Source organism: Heptranchias perlo, chromosome 14 (assembly GCF_035084215.1).
Source record: "Heptranchias perlo isolate sHepPer1 chromosome 14, sHepPer1.hap1, whole genome shotgun sequence".
NCBI lineage: Eukaryota > Metazoa > Chordata > Chondrichthyes > Hexanchiformes > Hexanchidae > Heptranchias > Heptranchias perlo.
Genome location: NC_090338.1, coordinates 4,270,899 through 4,297,952, shown reverse-complemented (window position 1 = coordinate 4,297,952; position 27,054 = coordinate 4,270,899). Strand labels below are relative to the sequence as shown.

At 45.5% G+C, this 27,054-nt stretch overlaps 1 protein-coding gene across 1 annotated transcript in view; it reads right to left on the bottom strand.

Moving 5' to 3' along the window:
* mgat4b (alpha-1,3-mannosyl-glycoprotein 4-beta-N-acetylglucosaminyltransferase B) overlaps positions 1-27,054 on the bottom strand; it is a 301,140-nt gene that overhangs the window by 93,299 nt on the left and 180,787 nt on the right. The window contains exon 6 of the mRNA XM_067995968.1: positions 384-497. Within this exon, the coding sequence (XP_067852069.1) occupies positions 384-497 (114 nt within the window). The remainder of the gene's footprint in view (positions 1-383; positions 498-27,054) is intronic.

Sequence of the window (27,054 nt, the reverse complement as noted above, 5' to 3'; positions counted from 1 at the left end):
ATAAAAATTCATCGGCTGTGAAGCACTTTGGGACGTCCCGAGGACACGAGTGGCACTATATAAATGAGAGTTCTTTTCCTTTCTTGCACATTTTCAGCGCTCTGAAAATAAAATCACTGGCCAACTAAAGTAAACTTCTTACTACTGAGTTAGAATGGCTTTGACTCGCATTGGGAATCTTCGTCAGAATTTCAAATTAGCCAAACATAACCGAGCAGTAGACTTTGAATGTTAGCCAATGGTTTCAGATATAAGTATTTATTTATAAATGTATTAAAAACCGATGCCATTAAGATCCTTCTCCCACATGTGTACTCAAGTCTATAGAAGTTGGCACCACAAGCTCATTCAATATCTCACTGATCGGGTTTAGCTGGATTTACCTGACCCGCTCTTTTGGATCACCGAAGGTTTCCTTCAGATGGGAGAAGTCAGGATAGTAGTTCACGGAGGGGGCAATGACTTCAAGGAGACCTGACTGAATTTCATTTGGAAATCTGAGGAGGAAAAGAAATGATAAAAACAATTAACGGCTGATCGGCAGAGAAAGGATTCAAGGATCCAATGCCAAGACATGTGCCAGGAGGCACAAGTGCACAAAGGGTCACCATCAAGAACTACCACCAATTGCCATTTAGAGACACTAAACCTTTCCCCCAGCTCATCAATGTTTTTGTCCCCCTTCTCCTGGATCCATTAATTTCTTGCTGGAGTATGGCTCCAGTCATCCCACGATGCCTCACCAACATGCCCATTATTTACATGAGAGCCATGACCATGAGTGTTGGCCATGGGAACCTTAGTCAAACCTTCCCTCAGCTGATGTGTGCAAATACGCATTTAAAAGCACATGGCACAGGAGGCCGCCGTTTGGCCCATCATGCCCATACCGGCCCTTCAAAAGAACTACCCAATTAGTCCCATTCCCCCGCTCTTTCCCCACAGCCCTGAAAATGTTTTCCCTTCAAGTATTTATCCAATTCCCTTTTGAAAGTTACTTTTGAATCTGCTTCCACCGCCCTTTCAGGCAGCGCTCCAGATCATCACAACTCGCTTCTAAAAAATTTCTCCTCATCTCACCTCTGGTTCTTTTGCCAATCAGCTTAAATCTGTGTCCTCTGGTTACCGACCTTCCTGTCAGTGGAAACTGTTTCTCCTTATTTACTCTATTATTTCCAGCTGGGGGAATTTCCCCTCCCTGACCCCCAGGTATCCAGAGTTTCTTTGTGCTCCTACCGCTGCATCAACCGAGGTCAGCTAATTTAGTACAAACTGGGGAATGAACTTGGATTTCTTGCTCTGTATGGTTCAGCTACTCACTAGATAAACTCGCAAAGCCAACAGTGAAACCCAGAGACCCCTCCCCAAGCCTGCAAATCCCAAGACAACCTCCCTCAGTGCCGTGGAATCCCAGGACCCTTCCCGGTGCTTTTAAACCTCACGATCCCCTCTTGGAGTAACTTCAGTAACATTTTTTGGGTCTGAGGCCCACACGGCTCGTGATGCCTGTAGTTGTGGTTCACCTTTCGTGCTAGAATGGGAGATGGTTCACTTTCTTGCAAATCCTCCAGCTGACACAGAGATCCGCGAGCAAAGATAAAAGTTATGGGGTACATTGGTCACACTTCAGGTGTCACACATGCAAATTTCTATGGGTGTTGTCCTAGAGTTTTGCAGCACTGGGGAGGGATAGTTTATTTTTGAAGGAGATTCCCCCATAGGAACAGAGAGATGCTATTTTTTGATTTGGTTCTTGGAAAACTAAAATTTTCAGACATCATGTGGTTCGCAAGTATAAAGAATGCCTGGTATATTGTTGGTCATGTCAAAAAAATTACCTCAAAAACATTCAAAATGTCATGCTTCACACATGTGTAACCACTGGGGAGGGGAGATAATGGAAAGATGACTTCTCCAATGGAAGAATTTGGAAAGAAGTGTCCTACATTTTAGTAACCAAATACCTGGAAGCAAGTGCCTGGAAAATAAATATGCGTTTCCAATACCTGCTGTTGCTGTATAAACAAATCTTATGTAAACAGTAAATGTTTTGGAATTCAAAGTATGAAACAATAGAGGGGACAGGTGCTCTGATTTTTTTTATTCGTTCGTGGGATGTGGGCGTCGCTGGCAAGGCCAACATTTATTGCCCATCCCTAACTGCCCTTGAGAAGGTGGTGGTGAGCCGCCTTCTTTAACCGCTGCAGTCCGATTATCTGTACGTGTCACTTTCGGCCTCTCTCCTGCTGACTCTCTGCTAGACTCTTTCAAGTACAAAAACAAAAAAAAGAGTTAATGGCGTTGTTACAAATTTCGAGGCTGCTCCAGATATTCTCTTGGGTTCCAGATCGGCGGTCTCTCCTGTAAGTGGATCCCATGTTACTTACGATCAAGAGTTTGCCTCTGCTGTCCAATATCTAGTCATACAATAGGATGAGCCATGGGTTATAACAATAAAACCCCATGTTATATGAACAAGATATTGTTATATGAACTATATACAGGTATGCTTCCCTAATCATCCACAAGGCCAGCTGATTAACACTGTAGTGAGACAAGGCTGAATAGATTTATTTTACAATTGTTAAGTGGCAAAGCAGAGTACCACTTATAGTAAAATTCACCATACTTGGGACTTAATTCAGTATCCATCCTCATAATAAAAGATAAGATGAACATATCATAGTAGATACAGCACAGGAGGAGGCCGTTTGGCCCATCATGCCTGTGCCGGCTCTTTGAGAGAGCTATCCAATTAGTCCTATTCCCTACTCTTTCCTCATAGCCCGGTAAATTTTTTCTCTTCAAGTATTTATCCAACTCAAAAGATAAGATGAACATATCATAGTAGATACAGCACAGGAGGAGGCCGTTTGGCCCATCATGCCTGTGCCGGCTCTTTGAGAGAGCTATCCAATTAGTCCTATTCCCTACTCTTTCCTCATAGCCCGGTAAATTTTTTCTCTTCAAGTATTTATCCAACTCCCTTTTGAAAGTTACTATTGAATCTGCTTCCCCTGTCCTTTCAGGCAGTGCATTCCAGATCATAACAACTCTTTGCATAAAAAATGTTTCCTCATGTCACCTCTGGCTCTTTTGCCGATCACCTTAAACCTGTGTCCTCTGGTTACCGACCCTTCCGCCGCTGGAAACAGTTTCTCCTTATTTACTCTGTCAAAACCTCCAGCTGACAGTTCAAATCTCTATCAAATCTTCCCTCAACCTTCTCTGTTCTAAAGGAGAACAACTCCAGCTTCTCCAGTCTCTCCACATAACTGAAGTCCCTTATTACTGGTACCATTCTAGTAAATCTCTTCTGCACCCTCTCTAAGGCCTTGACATCTTTCCTCAAGTGTGGTACCCAGAATGGAACACAATACTCCAGTTGTGGCCTAACCAGTGTTTTATAAAAGTTTAGCATAACGTCCTTGCTTTTGTACTCTATGCCACTACTAATAAAGCCCAGGGTCCCATTTGCTTTTATAACAGCCTTCTCAACTTGTCCTGCCACCTTCAAAGGTTTGTGCACATATACCCCCAGGTCTCTCTGTTCTTGCATGCCCTTTAAAATTGTACCATTTAGTGTATATTGCCTCTCCTCATTCTTAGCTAGGCTATTGAAGGAAGCCAAGGAGGAAATAGCGGATGTTCAGAGGATCATTTTCCAATCCTCACTAGATACAGGGGAGGTACTGGAGGACTGGAAGTCCGCAAACGTAGTACCATTGTTTAAAAAGGGTACGAGGGAAAGGCCGAACAATTATAGGCCAGTCAGTCTTACCTCTGTGGTGGGCAACCATGGCAGACTGGTCAGAACGATAAAAGCCCATGGGGAAAAGGGAAATGTGGCGAATTGGATTCAAAATTGAGAAGGGTAAAAGTCGATGGATGTCTTTGCGAATGGAAATCTGTTTCCAGTGGTGTGCCACAGGGCTCAGTGTTGGGTCCCTTGCTGTTTGTGGCATATATTATATATTATAGGAACATAGGAACAGGAGTAGGCCATTCAGCCCCTCGTGCCTGCTCCGCCATTTGATGAGATCATGGCTGATCTGTGATCTAACTCCATATGCCTGCCTTTGGTCCATATCCCTTAATACCTTTGGTTGCCAAAAAGCTATCTATCTCGCAATTAAATTTTGCAATTGAGCTAGTATCAATTGCCGTTTGCGGAAGAGAGTTCCAAACTTCTACAACCCTTTGTGTGTAGAAATGTTTTCTAATCTCACTCCTGAAAGGTCTGGCTCTAATTTTTAGACTGTGCCCCCTACTCCTAAAATCCCCAACCAGCGGAAATAGTTTATCTATCCACTCTATCCGTTCCCCTTAATATCTTATAAACTTCGATCAGATCACTCCTTCACCTTCTAAACTCCAGAGAATACAACCCCAATTTGTGTAATCTCGCCTCGTAACTTAACCCTTGAAGTCCGGGTATCATTCTAGTAAACCTACGCTGCACTCCCTCCAAGGCCAATATGTCCTTCCGAAGGTGCGGTGCCCAGAACTGCTCACAGTACTCCAGGTGCGGTCTAACCAGGGTTTTGTATAGCTGCAGCATAACTTCTGCCCCCTTGTACTCCAGTCCTCCAGATATAAAGGCCAGCATTCCATTAACCTTACTGATTATTTTCTGCACCTGTTCATGACACTTCCATGATCTATGTACCTGAACCCCTAAGTCCCTTTGGACATCCACTGTTTTTAACTTTTTACCATTTAGAAAGTACCCTGTTCTATCCTTTTTTGATCCAAAGTGGATGACCTCACATTTGCCATTTTAGATATGAAAATGAAACAGCACAGGGGTGAAAGATTGGAAATGAAAGAAGATAATTGTGCAGGTAAGTACCATCAGGACAAGTACTTCAACAATAGACCTTCGCCATATCAATTCTAAAGGCGTTTGATTTTGAGTGAATACTTTTTTGTAGGGTTCACTGTAGCTGTCTTGTACAGAGCAGAACCATTGGGGGATGGCAGCTGGGCTATCCATTTCAGCCTATCCCATTGTCACTTTAACAGTCTCCTGGAAACTGATCCCAGTAGAGAAAGTATTTTCCCACCCTGAATATATGTGAAAGGAAATCAATGAGTCAGAATGGTTCAAAATGAAGCTAGGATCATGTCAGTACTGGATCTTGTCGCCCACCCCACTCAAAGCTAGATGGGAAAGTAAGCTATGAGGAGGACACAAATAGTCAGCAAAGGGATATAGACAGGTTAAGTGAGTGGGCAAGAAGGTGGCAGATGGGGTATAATGTGGGGAAATGTGAGGTTATTCACTTTGGTAGGAAGAATAGAAAAACAGTATATTTTTTAAATGGTGAGAAACAATTAAATGTTGGTGCCAGAGAATCTTGGGTGTAATCGTACAAGAAACACAAAAAGTTAGCATGCAGGTACAGCAAGCAATTAGGAAGGCAAATGGCATGTTGGCCTTTATTGCAAGTGGGTTGGAGTACCAGAGTAAGGAAGACTTACTATTGTACAGGGCTTTGGTGAGACATCACCTGGAGTACTGTATACAGTTTTGGTCTCCTTATCTAGGGAAGGATATACTTGCAGTGCAACAAAGGCTCACTAGATTAATTCCTGGGATGAGAGGGTTGCGCTATGAGGAGAGGTTGAGTAGATTGGGCCTATATTCTCTTGAGTTTAGAAGAAGGAGAGGTGCTCTCATTAAAACATATAAGATTCTGAGGGGGCTTGACAAGGTAGATGCTGAGAGGTTGTTTCCCTTGGCTGGAGAGTCTAGAAATAGAGGGCATAGCTGCAGGATAAAGGGTTGGCTGTTTAAGACCGAGATGAGGGGGCATCTTTGGAATTCTCTTCCTCAGAGGGCTGTGGATGCTGAGTCATTGAGTATATTCAAGGCTGAGATAGATAGATTTTTGGACACTAAGGGAATCAAGGGATATGGGGATCGGGCAGGAAAGTAGAGTTGAGGTCAAAGATCAGCCATGATCTGATTGAATGGCGGAGCAGGCTCGAGGGGCCGTATGGCCTACTCCTGCTCCTATTTCTTACGTTCTTATTTGTCTACATTGAATTCCATTTGCCACAGTTTTGCCCATTCACCTAATCTATCAATATCCCTTTGTAATTTTATGTTTTCATCTACACTGCTTACAATGCCACCAATCTTTGTATCATCGGCAAACTTAGATATGAGACTTTCTATGCCTTCATCTAAGTCATTAATAAATATTGTGAATAATTGAGGCCCCAACACAGATCCCTGCGGGACTCCACTAGTCACATCCTGCCAATGTGAGTACCTACCCATTATCCCTACTCTGTCACCTTTCACTCAGCCAATTTCCTAACCAAGTCCGTACTTTGCCCTCAATTCCATGGGCTTCGATCTTAGCTAACAGTCTCTTATGTGGGACCTTATCAAATGCATTCTGGAAGTCCATATAAATAACATCCATTGACATTCCCGTCCACTACTTTAGTCACCTCTTCAAAAAATTCAATCAGGTTTGTCAGGCACGACCTACCTTTCACAAATCCATGCTGGCTCTCTCTGATTAACTGAAAATTCTCGAGGTGTTCAGTCACCCTATCCTTAATTATAGACTCCAGCAATTTCCCCACAACAGATGTTAGGCTAACTGGTCTATAATTCCCCGGTTTCCCTCTCTCTCCTTTCTTAAAAAGCAGAGTGACATGTGCAATTTTCCAATCTAGAGGGACAGTTCCTGAATCTAGAGAACTTTGAAAGATTATAGTTAGTGCATCTGCAATCTGCTCACCTACTTCCTTTAAAACCCTGGGATGGAAACCATCTGGTCCTGGGGATTTGTCACTCTTTAGTGCTAATATTTTCTTCATTACTGTTGCTTTAATTTTAATCGAGTCCCTGTCCCCGATTCAATATTAGTTTTCTTGGGATTTCCGGCATGCTATCCTCTTTTTCTACTGTAAATACTGACGCAAAGTAATTATTCAACATGTCCGCCATTTCCCCATTGTCAATGACAATATCCCCACTTTCAGTTTTTAAGGGACCAACACTGCTCCTGACCACCCTCTTTTTCCTAATACAAGTATAAAAGTTCTTCGTATTGGTTTTGATATACCTTGCAAGTTTCTTTTCATACTTTCTTTTTGTAGCTCTTACTATCTGTTTTGTGACCTTTTGTTGATCTTTGTATCTTTCCCATTCGCCAGGATCTGTGCTATTTTTTGCCTTTTTGTATGCCCTTTCCTTATGTCTTATACTGTCCCTTACTTCTTTAGTTGTCCATGGCTGTTTTTTTTGGCAAGTAGAGTCCTTGCCCCTCAGGGGTATAAACCAGTTCTGTATCTCGTTAAATGTTTCTTTAAACATTTCCCACTAATCATCAGTCGTTTTACCCATTAACAGATTCTCCACATCAGATTTGCCCAGTTTACTGTGGACAGTCTGTCTCATCCCATTGAAGTCGGCCTTACCAAAGTCTAGAATCTTAGCAGCCGATTCACTTTTTTCCCTTTCAAACACTACATTGAACTCGATCATGTTATGATCGCTATTGGATAGATGTTCACACACAGTTAAGCCGTTAACTAAATCTGGTTCATTACTCATTACTAAATCTAGTATGGCTTGCCCCCTTGTTGCCTCTAGGACATACTGCTGTAGAAAACTATCCTGGACACACTACCTTTCTGACAGTTGCTAGTCTGCTTTCCCCAATCTATGTGAAGGTTGAAGTCCCCCATTAAGACCACTATGCCTTTCTTACACGCTTGTCTAATCTCTGCATTTATACAATCTAACACTTCAGAGCTGCTGCCAGGGGTCCTATACACAATTCCCACTATAGTCTTAGATCCTTTCCTATTTCTCAATTCAATCCATAAGGTCTCTGTTGGCTGCTTACCTCTCGTTATATCTTCCTTTATCATTGAATTGATTTCATCTCTAATCACTAAGGCTACTCCTCCCCCTCTTCCATTTTCCCTATCTCTCCTGTAGACCTTATAACCCAGTATATTTAGTTCCCAATCCTGACCAACCTGCAGCCATGTCTCAGTAATAGCCATCATGTCATACCCTCCAATTTGAATTTGAACCTGTAATTCATTTAATTTATTCCTTATACTCCGTGCATTTGTATATAGAACTCTTAGTTGGGCCACACACCCGAGCCTGACCTTCAGCTTTGATGCTGGGTTAATCGCCTTACGCCTTCTAGTTTTCACTTTATCTGTAGCGTCTAAAGTACACTTTCTTTCTGCTGCTCTACGCTTTTCCCTTTCACTTGTTCTTGAACAACTGTTTGTACTATTTGTATTGTAAATTTCCCCTGGGTCTTCCCCTCTCTTGCTGCTCTCAACTTTATTCCCTTCTGATATTAAATGATTTGGACTGGAATGTAGGGGGCATCGTTGGCAAATTTGCAGATGACACAAAAATTGGCCGTGTGAAGAGGATAGCTGTAGACTCCAAGAAGATATCAATGGGTTGGTGGAGTGGGTGGAAAAGTGGCAAATGGAGTTCAACCCAGAGATCTGTGAGGTAATGCACTTCGGTAGGGCAAACAGTAAAAGGGAATATGCAGTAAACGGGAATATATTGAGCGGGGTAGAGGAAGTGAGAGACCTTGGAGTGCATGTGCACAGGTCCCTGAAGGAGGCAGTACAGGTAGATAAGGTTGTGAAGAAGGCATACGGAATGCTCTCCCGTTATTAGCCGAGGTATAGAATACAAAATCAGGGATGTAATGATGGAACTGTATAAAACGCTGGTAAGGCCACAGCTGGAGCATTGTGCGCAGTTCTGGTCACCACATTACAGGATGGACGTAATTGCTCTGGAGAGAGCGCAGAGAAGATTTACAAGAATGTTGCCAGGGCTTGAAAATTGCAGCTACGAGGAGAGATTGGATAGGCTGGGGTTGTTTTCCTTGGAGCAGAGGAGGCTGAGGGGAGACTTGATTGAGGTGTACAAAATTATCAGGGGCCCAGATAGAGTAGACAGGAAGTAGCTGTTTCCCCTAACGGAGAGTTCAAGAACTAGAGGACATCGATTTAAGCTGATTGGCGGAAGGATTAGAGGGGACGTGAGGAAAAACCTTTTTACCCAGAGGACGGTGGGTGTATGGAATTCGCTGCCCAAATTGGTGGTAGAGGCAAGGATTAGAATGGGCACCTGGTTGTTCTTCGAGCCAGTGCGGACACGATGGGCCGAATGGCCCCCTTCTGTGCTGTATCTTTTCTATAGTTCTATTCTTCCTACGAAAATGTCACTTCACACTTGTCTGTGTTAAATTTCATCTGCGATGTGTCCGCCCATTTCACCAGTATGTTTATGTCCTCCTGAAGTCTGCTACTGTCCTCCACGTTGTTTGCTACATTTCCGAGTTTCGTATTATCTGCAAACTTTGAAATTATACCCTCTATACCCAAGTCCAGGTCATTAATATACATCAAAAAGAGCAGTGGTCCTAATACTGATCCCTAGGGAACACCATTGTATACTTTGCTCCAGTCTGTAAAACAGCCGTTCACTTCTGCTCTCTGCTTTCTGCCCCTTAGCCAATTTTGTATCCACGCTGCCACTATCCCTTCAATCCTATGGGCTTTAATTTTGCTAACAAGTCTATTAAAGATGAGCTGCAGGCACAAGTCACCACATGGGACTACGATATATTGGCAATAACAGAGACCTGGCTCAAAGAAGGGGAGGATTGGGAACTTAATATTCCTGGCTGCAAGGTATTCAGGAAAGCAAGGGAAGAAAGGAGGGGAGGTGGCAGTATTGATCAAAGATTCTATTACAGCACTGAAAAGGGATGATGTACATGAGGTGTCAAAGACAAAATCTATTTGGTTAGAATTAAGGAATAAAGAAGCTATTATGTACTGGGCGTATGCCATAGGCCACCAAATAGTGGGAAGGAAATAGAGGAGCAAATTACAGAAACATGCAAGAACTATAGAGTAGTAATAATGGGGGACTTCAATTTTTCTAATATAGACTGGGATAGTAACAGTGTAAAGGGCGAAGAGGGGGAGGAATTCCTGAAATGTGTACACGAGGACTTTCTTGCTCAGTATATTTCCGGCCCAACGAGGAAGGAAGCAGTACTGGATCTAGTTCTGGGGAATGAAGTGGGGTAAGTGGAGTATGTTTCAGTGAGGGAGCATTTGCGGAACAGTTATCATAATATCATCGGGTTTAGAATAGTTATGGAAAAGGATAACCAACAATCAAGCGGAAAAATACTTAACTGGAGGAGGGCTAATTTCAGTGAATTAAAAAGGGATCTTGCCTTGGTGGATTGGAATCAAAAATTGGCAGGTAAAACAGTAATTGAACAATGGGAGGCCTTCAGGAAGGAGATGGTTCGGGTACAGAGCAGACACATTCCCACGAGGGGGAAAGGAAGGGCATCCTGAGCTAGAGCTCCCTGGATGACTAAGGATATAGTGATTAAAATGAAACAAAATTTACAGTTCATAATACTTTCGAGAACCAGGCTGAATACAGAGGAGGTCTAAAAAAGGGAATAAGAGGGGCAAAGAGAGACTATGAGAATAGATTAGCAGCTAACGTAAAAGGGAACCCAAGAGTCTTTTATAAACATATAAATAATAAAAGGGTAATCAAGAGAAGGGTGGGGCCGATTAGGGACAAAAAAAGGAGATTTTGTGGAGGCAGAGAGTATGGCTGAGATACTAAATGAATACTTTGCATCGGTCTTCACTAGAGAAGAGGATGCTGCCAATGTAGCAGTAAAGGAGGAGGTAGTAGCGATATTGGACAGGATAAAAATAGAGGAGATACTTAAAAGATTGGCAGTACTCAAAGTAGAAAAGTCACCCAGTCCAGATGGGATGCATCCTAGGTTTATGAGGGAAGTAAGGGTGGAAATTGCAGAGACTCTGACCACAATCTTCCAATTCTCCTTGGATATGGGGGCGCTGCCAGAGCACTGGAGGAATGCAAATGTTACACCCCTGTTCAAAAAAGGGGAGAGGGATAAACCCAGCAATTACAGGCCAGTCAGCCTAACGTCGGTGGTGGGGAAACTTTGAGACAATAATCCAGGACAAAATTAATTGGCACTTGGAAAAGTCTGGGCTAATAAATGAAAATCAGCACGGATTTGATGAAGAAAAATTGTGTTTGACTAATGTGATTGAGTTCTTTGGTGAAGTAACAGAGAGGGTTGATGAGGGTACTGTGGTTGATGTTGTGTCTATGAACATTCAAAAGGCATTTGATAAAGTACCACATAATAGACTTGTGAACAAAATTAAAGCCCATGGGATTAAAGGGACAGTGGCAGTATGGATACAAAATTGGCTAATGGACAGAAAGCAAAGAGTAGTGGTGAACGGATGTTTTTCAGACTGGAGGGAAGTATACAGTGGTGTTCCCCAGGGGTCAGTATTAGGACCACTGCTCTTTTTGATATATATGGACTTGGGTATAGAGGGTATAATTTCAAAGTTTGCAGATGACACGAAACTCAAATGTAATAAACAACAGGACAGTAACAGACTTCAGGAGGACAGAGACAGGCTAGTGAAATGGGCAGACACACAGCAGATGAAATTTAACGCAGAGAAGTGTGAAATGATACATTTTGGTAGGAAGCCTGAGGAACAGCAATATAAACTAAATGGTACAATTTTAAAAGGTGTGCAGGAACAGACACATCTGGGGTGTATGTACACAAATTCATGAAGATGGTAGTTAGGACAAGTTGAGAAGGCTGTTAAAAAAGGATATGGGCTTTATTAATAGAGGCAGAGAGTACAAAAGCAAGGAAATTATGCTAACCCTTTATAAAACGCTGGTTAGGCTGCAGCTGGAGCATAATGTTCAATTCTGTGCACCACACTTTAGGAAGGATGTGAAGGCCTTAGAGAGGGTGCAGAGGAGATTTATTAGAATGGTACCAGGGCTGAGGGACGTCAGTTATGTGGAGAGACTGGAGAAGCTGGGATTGTTCTCATTAGAGCAGAGAAGGTTAAGGGGAGATTTGATAGAGGTGTTCAAAGTCAGAGGGGGTAAATAAGGACAAACCGTTTCCAGTGGCAGAAGGGTAAGTCACCAAAGGACACAGATTTAAGGTGATTGGCAAAAGAACCAGAGGTGACACGAGGAAACATTTTTTTAATGCAGCGAGTTGTGATCTGGAATGCACTGCCTGAAAGGGTGGTGGAAGCAGACTCAATAGTAACTTTCAAAAGGGGAGTGGGACTAATTGGATAACTCTTTCAAAGAGCCCGATAGGCCGAATGGCCTCCTTCTGTGCTGTATCATACTCTGATACTACTATAAACTGAGGCCCTGTCTGCCCTCTCAGATGGGTGTAAATGATCGCATGGCACTATTTCGAAGAAGAGCGGGGGAGTTCTCTCTGGTGTTCTGGCCAATATTTATCCCTCAACCAACATCACTAAAGCAGATTATCTGGTCATTATCACATTGCTGTTTGTGGGACCTTGCTGTGCGCAAATTAGCTGCCGCGTTTCCTACATTACAACAGCGACCAAATTTCAAAAGTACTTCATTGGCTGTGAAGCACTTTGGGACATCCTGAGGTCATGAAAGGCGCTGTAGAAATGCAAGTTTTTCTTTTTTAATTGTCTCTAACTTAAACTGTTGCGCTGTGAGCTAAAAACATGAACAGTTAATAATGTGAAGCTTACCCTGAAGGATAGATTTTGCGCTTTATTCTCAAAACAACTGGGCAAATTCCAGAACAAACTCAAATATCCTTGCACACCATGAGCAGATAAACCCTTCCAGTTGCATCAAGCTGGCACTCAAGACTGACAGGATGCTATGGATGCATGATGGGAGATTCTGCACACGCTCAGAATGTGCCATCGTCCTACACATGACAGAAAGCTATTGGTCAAACAATCAACGGAAAGCCCAAGCTTTTGAGAGAGGCTGAGGACTTCACATAAAATATCAGTGACACTAATCAAACACACGAAAGACAACTTTATAAGCAAGGTCAATCACGTTGTCAAATGTGCGATTTAAAAAATATTTTTAAGGTGTTAAAATCATGAAGGGTTTTGATGGAGTGAATAAGGAGAAATTGTTCCCAGTGGCAGGAGGGTCGGTAATCAGAGGACACAGATTTAAGGTAATTGGCAAAAGAACCACAGGGGGAAGAGGAGAAGAATTTTTTTTTTTTTTAAAACGCAGCGAGTTGTCGTGATCTGGAATGCGCTGCCTGAAAGGGAGGTGGAAGCAGATTCAATAATAACTTTCAAAAAGGAATTGAATATATAGTTGAAGGGGAAAAATTTGCAGGATTATGGGGAAAGGGCAGGGGAATGGGACGAATTGGACAGTTCTTTCAAAGAGCAAGCATAGGCACGATGGGCCAAATGGCCTCCTTCTGTGCTGATTCATTCTATGATTCTATATTAGAAACCTTATTTTAAAGGTTGAGGGGGAAAAATGGCAGATAAAACATTTGGAAAAATGGTTTGAGCAATTTCGTTCATCTTCTTTCCAAGAAATTTGAATATTACCAATTGTAATGAATACATTTGAAATTAATAAATTTGCACATCAATTATCTGGGAGAAATTCGGACTGAACTTGAATAAGTTAACTGAAGGTGTCTCAGTATCAGCCAATTTGCACTGCAAGAATTTGAATAATTTAAGGACAAGAGATTTGCATGCAAGAAGTGTGACGCTGAGGTGTTACAGTTAAGTGTGGCACAGGAAGAAAAATGGAATTACACACTAGTTGAGCTGTTTTAATATTAGCAGATCACCTGTGACGTCACTCATGGTGAGTCAGAGGATATACAGTTTTGTGCATGTAGCATACAATACATAATCAAAGGCTCTGATTTGCATACAGAAATCTTTGAAGGTGGCAGGACAAGTTGAGAAGGCTATTAAAAGAGCATATGGGATCTTTGGCTTTATAAATAGAGGCTTACAGTACAAAATCAAGGCAGTTATGCTAAACCTTTATAAATCACTGGTTAAGCCTGAGCTTAATTCTGGGCACTACACTTTAGGAACAGATGTAAAAGCCTTAGAGAGAATGCAGAGGAGATTTACTAGAATGGTACCAGGGATGAAGGACTTCAGTTATGTGGAGAGACTGGAGAAACTGGGATTGTTCTCCTTGGAACAGAGAAGGTTAAGAGGAAATTTGATGGAGGTGTTTAAAATCATGAAGGGTTTTGATAGAGTAAATAAGGAGAAACTGTTTCCAGTGGCGAAGAGTCAGTAACCAGAGGACACAGATTTAAGATAATTGGCAAAAGAACCAGAGGTGAGATTAGGAGATTTTTTTACGCAGCGAGTTATGATGACCTGGAATGCACTGCCTGAGAGGGCGGTGGAAGGAGATTCAATGGTAACTTTCTAAAGACAATTATATAAATACTTGAGAAGGAGAAATTTGAAGGGCTCTGAGGAAAGAGCAGGGGAGTGGGACTAATTGGACAGCTCTCTCAAAGAGCCAGCACAGGCATGATGGGCTGAATGGCCTCCTTCTGTGCTGCAATGATTCTATGATTTAAGGTGACTGAAAAAGTCAAATTGCATTTTTATTACACAGTATTCTGAGAGTGTCAGCGTTATTTTTGGGTTTGGATTATATCCTAATCAAATTTTTAAAATATACTATTGTTAAATTTCTGCTTTAAACACAGCCCCCAAAATTTCTCTTCTGATGCATCATGAAAAAGCCATAATTTGGGCCTGGGTGCTGTAAAAAGTCGGACAGCCAGGTGGTGAAGGATAGAATACTAGAGCCTATTATTGTTGCTTTCAAGCCTTTATTCACAGAGATTACCCTAACACATCGTGCACCCTGTAGATAAGCTCCCTCCTACAAATGGATGCAAGAGAGTGCCCAATTGATACCCACCAACTGAATATAATTAACACGAATTGATATAAACCACATGGATACAATTAAGAGGTGTGCGCATTCCCCATTCCTTTTTCAGCCTGTCAATTTTTTTTACCGGATTTGGGAGTGGGCTTATTATGCTCCCACCCACAGACAGGTGGACGTATAATCCACCCCTCGCAAGTGAGGGGACATAGGAAATGTGATGTATTTCCTATCAGCTGCACCCCAGCAATGCTGGGTAAAAGGGACAACATTGCCTAAAGGGAGGAATTAAAAGGCACAAGGGCGGAGGGAGGGGGAAACATAGGAACAGGAGGAGGCCGTTCCAGTCTCTCGAGCATGTACCGCAATTAAATTAGATCATGGCTGATCTGACCATGAAGCCATCACTAATGTCCTTTAGGAAAGGATAGCAGCCATCCTTACCTGGTTTGGCCAATATCTGACTCCAGTCCCACACCAACGTGGTTGATTCTTATTGGAACAGGAGGAGGCTATTCAGCCCTTGAGTCTGCTCCGCCATTCAATTACATCATGGCTGATCTATACCTCAATTCAATTTACCCGCCGTGGCTCCAAATCCCTTGATAGCCTTACCCAACAAAAATCTATCAGTCTCGGTATTGAAAATTTCAATTGACCCCCAGCCTCAACAGCTTTTTGAGGGAGAAAGTTCCAGATTTCCACTACCGTGTGTGTGAAAAAGTGCTTCCTGATTTCACTCCTGAATGGCAGAGCACTTATTTTAAGATTGTGCCCCCTTGTTTTGGATTTCCCCACCAGAGGAAATAGCTTCTCTGAGCTATGGGGAGAGAGTGGAGCAGTGGGATTAATTTTAGATTGCTCTAGCGAAGAGCTAGCACGAACGCAATGGACTGAATGACCTCCTGTGCTCTAAATTTCAATGGCTCTGGAACAGTTCTAAGATGACATTCAGATGCATTACCATCACCGAATCCCCCACCATCAACATCCTGGGGGTCACCATTGACCAGAAACTTAACTGGACCAGCCACATAAATACAGTGGGTACAAGAGCAGGTCAGGGGCTGGGTATTCTGCGACGAGTGACTCGCCTCCTGACTCCCCAAAGCTTTTCCACCATCTACAAGGCACAAGCAAGGAGTGTGATGGAATACTGTCCACTTGCCTGGATGAGTGCAGCTCTAACAACACTTAAGAAGCTCGACACCATCCAGGACAAAGCAGCCCACTTGATTGGCACCCCATCCACCACCCTAAACATTCACTCCCTCCACCACCGGCGCACTGTGGCTGCAGTGTGTACCATCCACAAGATGCACTGCAGCAACTCGCCAAGGCTTCTTCAACAGCGCTTCCCAAACCCGCAACCTCCACCACCAAGAAGGACAAGGGCAGCAGGCACATGGGAACAACACCACCTGAACATTCCCGAACAAGTCACACACCATCCCGACTCGGAAATATATCGTCGTTCCTTCATCGTCGCTGGGTCAAAATCCTGGAACTCCCTACCTAACAACACTGTGGGAGAACCTTCACCACACGGACTGCAGCGGTTCAAGGCGGCGGCTCACCACCACCTTCTCAAGGGCAATTAGGGATGGGCAATAAATGTTGACCTGGCCAGCGACGCCCACATCCCATGAACGAATTTTAAAAAAGTTCTAAGATGTGATGCCCAGTCCCACACAAGGTTGACTCTTAACTACCCTCAAATATCCGAGCAATGCACTCAGTTGTATCACCAACTTCTCAGAGCAACTATGGACAATAAATGCTGGCCTTTCCAGCAGCACCCACAACGCCAAGAATGATTTTTTGAAAAATGATCTGCTGACAACACACCATCTAGGCTCCAAAATTCCTAGGACGAGATTAGAACCGTGCTGGGAAAATGATACCAAGTCATATAATGCTGGTACAAAGCTTTTGAAAACTTTGAAAATTTTGAAAGTCTTTCTAGAGAGAAGTTGCCAAAAGCCACAAAGCAAACCCCACCTGGAACAGTACCTCAAACTCCCCAACAAATTCCCACAAACATCTCTATCCTCCAGTTCGAGAGAAAAATATAGAAATCCTCAAAGAGAAGACCGAGGCAGCCAATTAACAAAGGAAGAATGGAGAGAAGTACGGAAGCAGACCCTTCGAACTGCCAGTTGGAACAGAATGCACAAAGACCAGCTCGAGGAAATCCATCAAGCATACTGCATCCCACCCCTACCTGGGGATTGAACCCTGCAGGTGCTGCAGCCAAAAGGTCCATTGCTGCACATGTCCCCCCCCATATTCAGCCATTGTGGGCAGTAATTTGGAATTCCACAGACAGGCCTCACAATCCCTGCAGGTTCAAGTCCTATTGGGCCGACCCTTAAGGGGCAAAAGAAAAGCCTCTGGAACACTCAAAGAAAGAACTTACATTTATATACCGCCTTTCACAACCTCAGTACTTTATCGCAAATGAAGTACTTTTGAAGTGTAGTCACTGCTACTATGTAGGAAATGTGGCAGCCAATTTGCACACAGCAAGATCCCACAAACAGCAATGTGATAATGACCAGATAATCTGTTTTTTAGTGAGGTTGGTTGAGGGATAAATATTGGCCAGGACACCAGTGAAAACTCCCCTGCTCTTCTCCGAAATAGTGCCGTGTTACGTGTTTTATATCCACCTGAGGGGGCAAGCGGGGCCTCGGTTTAATGTCTCATCCGAAAAACGGCACTCCCTCAGTACAGAGCACTGGCGTGTCAGCTGAGATTATATACTCAAATCTCTGGAGTGGGCTCGAACCCACAACCTTCTGACTCAGAGGCCAGAGGGCTACCCACTGAGCCACGGCTGAGAGAGACTAGGGCTGTCCTCATTGCTAGCTCCAGGACTATGGATTCTCTCCTGCTATGGCAAAGCTCAACCCTTCCCACAATAAGTGTGTGGGTGAAGCATATGTGGAACATACCAGTCAGAGCTCAAGGAATGTCAGGCAGTCTGAAACCTATTCCTGGAAGCTCATATGACCCAGGCACCTCCCACACAAACCAAGACCACTGCCCAAAAAAAAAAGTCAGATGGAAACCACATACTAAAAACCTCCTTGCGCAACACAAAGAGAATGTCAAACCCTACAAGGCCCATCACCAATACAATGCCATCCGTACTCCCTGACCCAGCCAAGCCTCAAACGCCATCAAGTTATCCTGGCTCACAAGCAGTCCGCTGTTCCCAACGGGTGTATAATACACCCCCTGCTCCAATATACCCATGTACTCCAAGTACTAGTGGAAAACTGCACAGTGACTTCTTTCCTTTGCTCAAGGGAAACAAAAAAGGCAAAAAGGATAAATCACATCAAAATATTAACCTATCTTTCTCTCTTACTAACTTATTTGCTGTGCGTTTCTAGCATTTTCTATTTTTAAATTCATTCTCGGGATGTGGGCGTCGCTGGCAAGGCCAGCATTTATTGCCCGTCCCTGTTGCCCCTTGAGAAGGTGGTAGTGAGCCTTCTTCTTGAACCCCTGCAGTCCATGTGGGGTGAAGGTTCTCCCACAGTGCTGTTGGGTCGGGAGTTCCAGGATTTTGACCCAGCGACAATGAAGGAACGGTGATATATTTCCAAGTCAGGACAGTGTGTGACTTGGAGGGGAACACGTGGGTGGTGATGTTCCCATGCACCTGCTGCCCTTGTCCTTCTAGTTGGTGGAGGTCGTGGGTTTGGGAGGTGCTGTCGAAGAAGCCTTGGCGAGTTGCTGCAGTGCATCTTGTGGATAGTACACACTACAGCCACAGTGCGCCAGTGGTGAAGGGAGTGGATGTTTAGGCTAGTGGGTGAAGTGCAGATCAAGCGGGCATGCCTTATCCAGGATGATGTCAACTTTCTGGAGTGTTGTTGCACTCATCCAGGCAAGTATTCCATGACACTCCTTTTGCTTTTTCCACAAGAGCACAGATGAAGCAGGCTATTCAATCATATCTCAGTCCATCCATCCAGGAAAACCCTTCAGCCCCCACCCGCCTCCAACGCAACATCCAAATGTCTAACTGTTTCCAGGATTGTTGCCTCCGGGGCACTAATCAGAGTCCATGAGTTTGAGTTGATCATTCGACTTCCTGACATCAATTTCCTGTTAGAATCATACATAGAAGGAGGCCATTCGGCCAATCGTGCCTGTGCCGGTTCTTTGAAAGAGCTATCCAATTAGTCCCACTCCCCCTGCTCTTTCCCCGTAGCCCTGTAAATTTTTTCCCTTCAAGTATTTATCCAATTCCCTTTTGAAAGTTGTTATTGAATTTGCTTCCACCGCCCTTTCAGGCAGCGCATTCCAGATCATGAGGGGCATAGATAAGGTCGATAGTCAAAATCTTTTCCCAAAGGTAGGGGAGTCTATAACGAGGGGGCACAGATTTAAGGTGAGAGGGGAGAGATACAAAAGGATCCAGAGGGGCAATTTTTTCACTCAAAGGGTGGTGAGTGTCTGGAACGAGCTGCCAGAGGCAGTAGTAGAGGCGGGTACAATTTTGTCTTTTAAAAAGCATTTGGACAGTTACATGGGGAAGATGGGTATCGAGGGATATGGGCCAAGTGCAGGCAATTGGGACTAGCTTAGTGGTATAAACTGGGCGACATGGACATGTTGGGCCGAAGGGCCTGTTTCCATGTTGTAACTTCTATGATTCTATGATTCTATCATAACAATTCGCTGCGTAAAAAAAAGTCCTCATCTGTTGCCAATTACCTTAAATCTATGTCCTCTGGTTACCGACCCTTCTGCCAGTGGAAACAGTTTTTCCCTATTTACTCATGATTTTGAACACCTCTATCAAATTTCCTTATAACCTTCTCAGTTTTAAGGAGAACAACCCCAGCTTCTCCAGTCTCTCCAGGTCACTGAAGTCCCTCATCCCTGGCACCTGCACTTTCACATCAAATACAATTTGAACGAAATGCCGCAAACAGACTGGTGACTCCAGCTTCAGATACAGAGAGAGGGGAAATACGGTTGAGTGCGAAGCATCTCATTAGGGCTGGTTTATTATTTCAGAGCATCAGCAGCTGTGTTTCCAGCACAGATGGTTGGATCATTAAACCGTGCTTTGTTTCAGGATTTCAGACAGAGGTCTGCAATAAACACTGACGGTGTCTATACCCTGACCTAGTTTTCATCTGTTAAAAAAACAACACTGTGAACAGAAGCTGATGATTTACGCTTACAATTAAGGTGCATTTCACTTATCTCATGTGAAACTGAAAATATCGTAAAACCACAGACTCCTGCTATTCGCCAGTGGCTCATCTACAGGAAATTTCACTGCCTGCTAAAACCTGCAATTAAATTAAACACATTCTTAAGCTCCCCCGACGGGTGAGTCTGCACTAGGTGGGGCAGAGCGATACAGATTAGGATGGTCCTGGGTTCAGTGCCTTGCCTATGCTGTTATACCTGATCTCAGCCAGGTATGGGTGCTAGGGAGGAGGTGGGAAAAAGCAAGTCAGGGCTCACACCACTGCTCCAGTGATCACAGCTAAAAGATAGGCGTGTTTGTACATCAGGCAGGTTCGGGAGGATTAGGCTCAGTTCCGGTGCCTTCCATTAACAGTCATCCTCTTGGCTCACTTGTGCAGAATGGTCATTTGGTAGAGGCACCTGAGGGCTGGAAGCCCCCAGGGGCCTGAGTCCCAGCAACCCCCCCCCCACCCTGCCAGTCCCAACCCCCACCCCACCCCCTCCGAGTCCCAGACACGCGCCCCCCACTCCCGGAGTCCCAGCAACCCCCCCCCACCACCACCCTGCCAGTCCCAACCCCCACCCCACCCCCTCCGAGTCCCAGACACGCCCCCCCCCCCCCACTCCCGGAGTCCCAGCAACCCCCCCCACCACCCTGCCAGTCCCAACCCCTACCCCACCCCCTCCGAGTCCCACCCTGAGTCCCAGACATGCCCCCCCCCCACTCCCAGAGTCCCAGACACGCCCCCACCCCCCCGAGTCTGAGTGCCAGCCCCTCCCTCTCCCCCGCCCCGAGTCCCAGCCTCCACCCACCCGAGGCCACGGAACTGAATCCCAGCATGCTTCAATTGGAAGTGAATTTTTTTTTAAAAAGTGAAAGAAATGCAGCAATAACTAGGTCACCAAATATATATGGCACCAAAATGCTAAGTTTCATAGCAACAAATGTAAATGTATAGACACTGTCTGAGGTACACACTCTCCACCCTGTTGAAAGTGATAAGTTCATGTTACTGTGCTGTAGTAAGACCAAACCTCTCCTGCTAGTAGTGGGACATGTCCTATTAGCAGTCAATTTCACATCGGAAACATACATAATCCATGATTAAAATGCCAAGAACCAAATCCAATCTGGCCAATTACCGCCCCATCCGCCTACTCTCAATCATAAGAGTATAAGAAATAGGAGCAGGAGTAGGCCACAAGGCCCCTTGAGCCTGCTCCACCATTCAATCAGATCATGGCTGACCTTCGACCTCAACTCCACTTTCTTGACCGACCCCCATATCCCTTGATTCCCCGAGAGTCCAAAAATCTATCCATCTCAGCCTTGAATATATTCAACAACTGAGCATCCACAGCCCTCTGGGATAGAGAATTCCAAAGATTCACAACTCTCTAAGTGAAGAAATTCCTCAGTCTTAAATGGCTGACCCCTTATCCTGCGACTATGCCCTCTAGTTCTCGACTCTCCAGCCAGGGGAAACAGCCTCTCAGCATCTACCCTATCAAGCCCCCTCTAAGGCAAGTATATCCTTCCTTAGATAAGGAGACCAAAACTGTGCGCAGTACTCCAGGTGAGGCCTCACCAAAGCCCTGTGTAATTGTAATAAGACTTCCTTACTTTTGTACTCCAACCCCCTTGCAATAAAGGCCATCAGCAAAGTGATGGAAGGCGTCATCGACAGTGCTATCAAGCGGCACTTACTCACCAGTAACCTGCTCATCGATGCTCAGTTTGTGTTCCGCCAGGACCGTTCGACTCCAGACCTCATTACAGCCTTGGTCCAAACATGGACAAAAGAGCTGAATTCCAGAGGTGAGGTGAGAGTGACTGTCCTTGACATCAAGGCAGCATTTGACAGTGTGGCATCAAGGAATCCTAGGAAAATTGAAGTCAATGGGAATCAGAGGGAAATCTCCCCAGTGGCTGGAGTCTTACCTAGCACAAAGGAAGATGGTAGTGGTTGTTGGAGGCCAATCATTTCAGGCCCAGGTCATTACTGCAGGAGTTCCTCAGGGCAGTGTCCTAGGCCCAACCATCTTCAACTGCTTCATCAATGACCTTCCCTCCATCCTAAGGTCAGAAATGGGGGTGTTCGCTGATGACTGCACGGTGTTCGGTTCCATTCGCAACCCCTCAAATAATGAAGCAGTCTGTGCCTGCATGCAGCAAGACCTGGACAACATCCAGGCTTGGGCTGATAAGTGGTAAGTAACATTTGCGCCAGACAAGTGCCATGCAATGACCATCTCCAACAAGAGAGAGTCTAACCACCTCCCCTTGACATTCAACGACATTACCATCGCCGTATCCCCTACCATCAACATCCTGGGGGTCACCATTGACCAGAAAATTAACTGGACTAGCCACGTAAATACAGTGGCTACAAGAGCAGGTCAGAGGCTGGGTATTCTGCAACGAGTGACTCACCTCCTGACTCCCCAAAGCCTTTCCACCATCTACAAGGCACAAGTCAGGAGTGTGATGGCATACTCTCCACTTGTTGGAACTGCATTCATCCAGGCAACACTCAAGAAGCTCGACACCCACCCACCACCCTAAACATTCACTCCCTCCACCACCGGCGCGCCGTGGCTGCAGTGTGTACCATCCACAAGATGCACTGCAGCAACTCGCCAAGGCTTCTTCGACAGCACCTCCTAAACCTGCAACCGCTACCACCTAGAAGCTAGAAGGACAAGGGCAGCAGGCACATGGCAACAACACCACCTGCACGTTCCCCTCCAAGTCACACACCATCCTGACTCGGAAATATATCACCGTTCCTTCATCGTCGCTGGGTTAAAATCCTGGAACTCCCGACCTAACAGCACTGTGGGAGAACGTTCACCACACGGACTGCAGCAGTTCAAGGCAGCGGCTCACCACCACCTTCTCAAGGACAATTAGGGATGGGCAATAAATGCCGGCCTCGCCAGTGACACCCACATCCCATCAATGAATTTAAAAAAAATCTTCCCATTCTTCCTCATTCAGTCCCAAAAAGCTCACCAATTATCCAATTCCAATACAAAACCTACTAGACAGAAAAGGCAATCAATTCGTCAAAGTTCACCTAGACAGCACCATTTAGAAGTCTAACGAATTGAATAAATACAGATTGCTTTTGTAATTTTGTTTTTATTTAGAGTCATTGGGCTCGATTTTCGGGTGAAGGAGCGGGTGGGCTTCGAAAATCGCTGAAATCCCGAATGGGTTCGGAGCCCGGCTCCAACCCGCCAACTTTCGAGTTCCCCAGTGACGTGTCCGTTGCGCGCGCCTCCCAAATGCAGAAGTCCCATCAGCAATTAAAACCGGTGGGATGATACTTTGCATAGTTTGTCACCAAGTTGAAGTACTTGATTGACTTGACATTTTGGCAGAGGTGCGATTTTGAAGGACACTTAGCATGTTTCCCGTGCTGTGGGAAACGCTCCCTGTTGCAACAGCCGTGTTTCAGCCAGCAGCCAGTGGGAGATGCAAATGAGTATTTGACAGGTGGGGAGAAAACGTCATTTATTGCAGCAGGGCACTCTGTCACTTCAGACAAAGTTTTGGCTGCAAGATCTTTGTATTTTCACTCAAAATTCTTACTTTCCACCCAAAACTCTGCTGTTCAAATATATTTAACTATTTTGCCGACCCCGTCAAACTCACACCGTCAGGATCGGGGCGGCACCATGGCTGCATTCACCACTACATCCGATGACGAGCAACATCACCAGCCTCACCAGGCACGGCGTCCACTTCCGCCACGTGGAGCTCTACAACACAGTGCTGCACCACAGGCACCTGCACAAGAGCACAGAGAGCAACAACAGAGAGAGCGACGTCGCAGGAGGGTCCACAGACCGAGGCTCAGCTTCCTGGACCTCTCTGAAGAGCAGCGCGTACGGAGGCTCCAAGTCAGTCACCAGGTAGTCGCAGACATCTGCAGCCTCCTTCTTCGAGGGGGAGGGGGAGCAACCCATGGGCAGAGCAGCGGCTCACCTGGCTGCTCGTGAGGCCAGGGAGTCACTGATGTGTGAGTGGTTCTCCTCACATCAGACAGTGTAAAGAATCCAGTCCTCACACCATCTGGACAGAGCAGCGCCCACACCAGCCCCCCCCCCCACCCCTCCCTACACAAAACAGTCCTGCAACTACACATTCACCCACAGTAGAGCGACCCAATGGGTGGCATCAAGTGTCAGCGTTCATGGTGAACCTCATGAAAGGGCCTTATTACAGAAGCCAGTCAAGAATGGCCAAGACGTGGCAGTAGTGGTGACAATAATATTTAATGTGAGTGCAACAAAAAGCAAATATAAATAAAAAACATGACCAACCGTCAAACACCCTTGTGCATCCCCTTCGTGCTAACAAAACCTTTGCCTTTTGTTTCTGACTACTTCTACGCGGTGCTTCCCCTGTGGTTGCAGCAGAGGTAGTGGCAGGTTGCTCTTGTCCATGCCCTGACCGATTAGGTGCTTTGGGCCTAAGCCCTCTGGGTTTTGGTGCCCGTGAGAGCCCCTCCAAAGACTGCTCCAGCTGCACCTGTGCAGGGGCAGACTCGGCCACCTGGAGAGGAGGCAGCATTGCAGGTACAGGTTGAGAGGGGGGCAACGGGTGAGACGTGGGAGCACTTTGAGTGGCGTCCCCACTTCCATGTACCCTTTTGCCATCATCACTCACCAAGCCCACACCACTCCTTCCACTCTGCTGGACAACAGTTTGGAGGACATGTGTGAAGCCTTGTAAGGCCAATACTAGTGTATCTGCCTGCCTGCCTAATGTGGCAGAATGTTGTTCTGTGAGTCCGAACGGCCGATGTCAGGGCCTGAATGGACTCATTTGTGAGCCGTGCTTGAAGCTCAATGGAGGCTAGCCTTCCCTCCATCGCAGACATTCCCGCACTTACCCGTGACAGTATGTCAGAGATGCCCTCACGTCCTTGTGACACTATCTTAGAAATTCCCTCCCGTACCAGTGCCACCATTCCACTCATGCAGGAGTTGGACTCCTCCATCCTCTGCGCGATTGTGGAGAGTGCGCGTGGCACCTGTTCCAGCACCTCGCAAATGTGCTGCTGCCCCTCGATCATTCTCCTTTTAAAGGATGGCCCCCAGGGTTCAGCATCTGTGTCCAGCTGAGCAGAGCCTGGAGAGGAGTGCCCCACCGAGGCGGACTCTCCACAGCTGCCCCTGCCACCAGTGTCTGCTCATGCTCACGTGTATGGTAACTCACCATGTGCGACCCCAACTAACTGCGGACTAGGGCCCATCAAGGTGAGAGTATCTGCACTGGTAGATGGCTTGCTCAGATGTGACGGTGCCCCTTCAGAGGCTGGCAGGTCCTCTGAGGAATCACCCTCTGCCGTCACAGCAGTTGCTGAAGGCCATGTAAGAGAACAGAAGGCAATATTGAGCATGATCACAGATGTGTCATGTGGGGATGAGCATACTGAGCCTTAAGTGGGTGTGGGGAGTGATGTGATAGAGTAGTGTTGGGAGTGCAGAATGAGTTGGGGGGTGGGGGTGGTGATGTGGAAGACAGAATGCAGGAGAACGAGTAAGTGTACTCACTTTGGCTGACCTAGTTAGGTCACTGAAGCGCTTCCTGCACTGGACCCAGGTGCGGGAGATGTTGATGCCGCTGGTGACCTCCTCTGTCACCTCAAGCCAGGCCTTCTTGGTGGCAGAGGCAGGCCATTTCCTCCCGTCCGCCGGGTAGAAGACATCCCTCCTCCTCCTCCTCACCCCATCCAGTAGCACCTGGAGCGAGGCATCGCTAAATCTAGGAGCAGCCTTTGCCCTGTGCTGCTCCATTGTGGTGTGTGGGTGTTTGCTCCAGGAGCAGCCATTGGAGGACTGCCCCTTGAAATGGAGCTCCTCCAGCTGACAGCCTGTGATGCGGGTGCGTAGTCCGCCCGCTGCACAGTTTCGGACGGCAAACCCAGCAGTCACGTTAAGTGGTTCAAATTGACCCGCGATCGGGTGGGAAATGGACAGATTTTATTGGGCAGGTTACCCACGTGCCCAATCGCCCCCCACCCCAAGCTAATATCAGGCCATTAAATTGATTGATAGTGCACAAAGTTCGGTTATTTAAAGATCTCCCCTAATGGCTTAGTGTGATACTGCACTACACAGACCAGCAAGGTACCAGGTTCAATCCTTGGTCTTGTTAGAGGTGCTTCAATTGTCTAGACTGGTGTCAGTGATATTGGACTTCAGTTACGTGGGAACCTGAGATTGTTCTCCTTAGAGCAGAGAAGGTTAAGGGAGATTTAATATATAGAGGTGTTCAAAATCATGTGGGGTTTTGATCGAGTAAATAAGGAGAAACTGTTTCCACTGGCAGGAAGGTCAGTAACCAGAGGACACAGATTTAAGGTAATTGGCAAAAGGACCAGAGGGGAGATGAGGTGAATTTTTTTTGACGCAGCAAGTTGTTATGATCTGGAAGGGAAGTGAAAGCAGATTCAAAGGGAATTGGGTGAATACTTAAAGGTGTTAGAGGGAGAAGGGGAAAATAATTGAAGGGCTATGGAGAAAGAGCAGGGGAGTGGGACTTATTGGATAACTGTTTCTAAGAGCTGGTACAGGCATGGCTGGCCAAATGGCCTCCTTCTGTGCTGTACTTCGCTGTGATTCTAAGAATTGGACTGGCTAGTTTAGAAATCAGGGTATTTGGTACTCTGTGTAACCTAAACCTACCAAAGAGAACAGAGATTTTGTCCCAATCTTTGGCAACAAGCAAATAATAATTCTCTGGGGAAGAACGAACTCACGCAATGATAAAGGTCCTAGACATAGGAACAGGAGTAGACCATTCAGCCCCTCGAGCCTGTTCCAACATTCAATGAGATCATTAGCTGATCTGTATCCTAACTCCATTTACCCACCTTGGCTCCATATCCCTAAATACCCTTGGCTAGCAAAAATCTATCAATCTCAGATTTAAAATTATTAATTGAGTTAGCATCTACTGCTTTTAGTGGGAGTGAGTT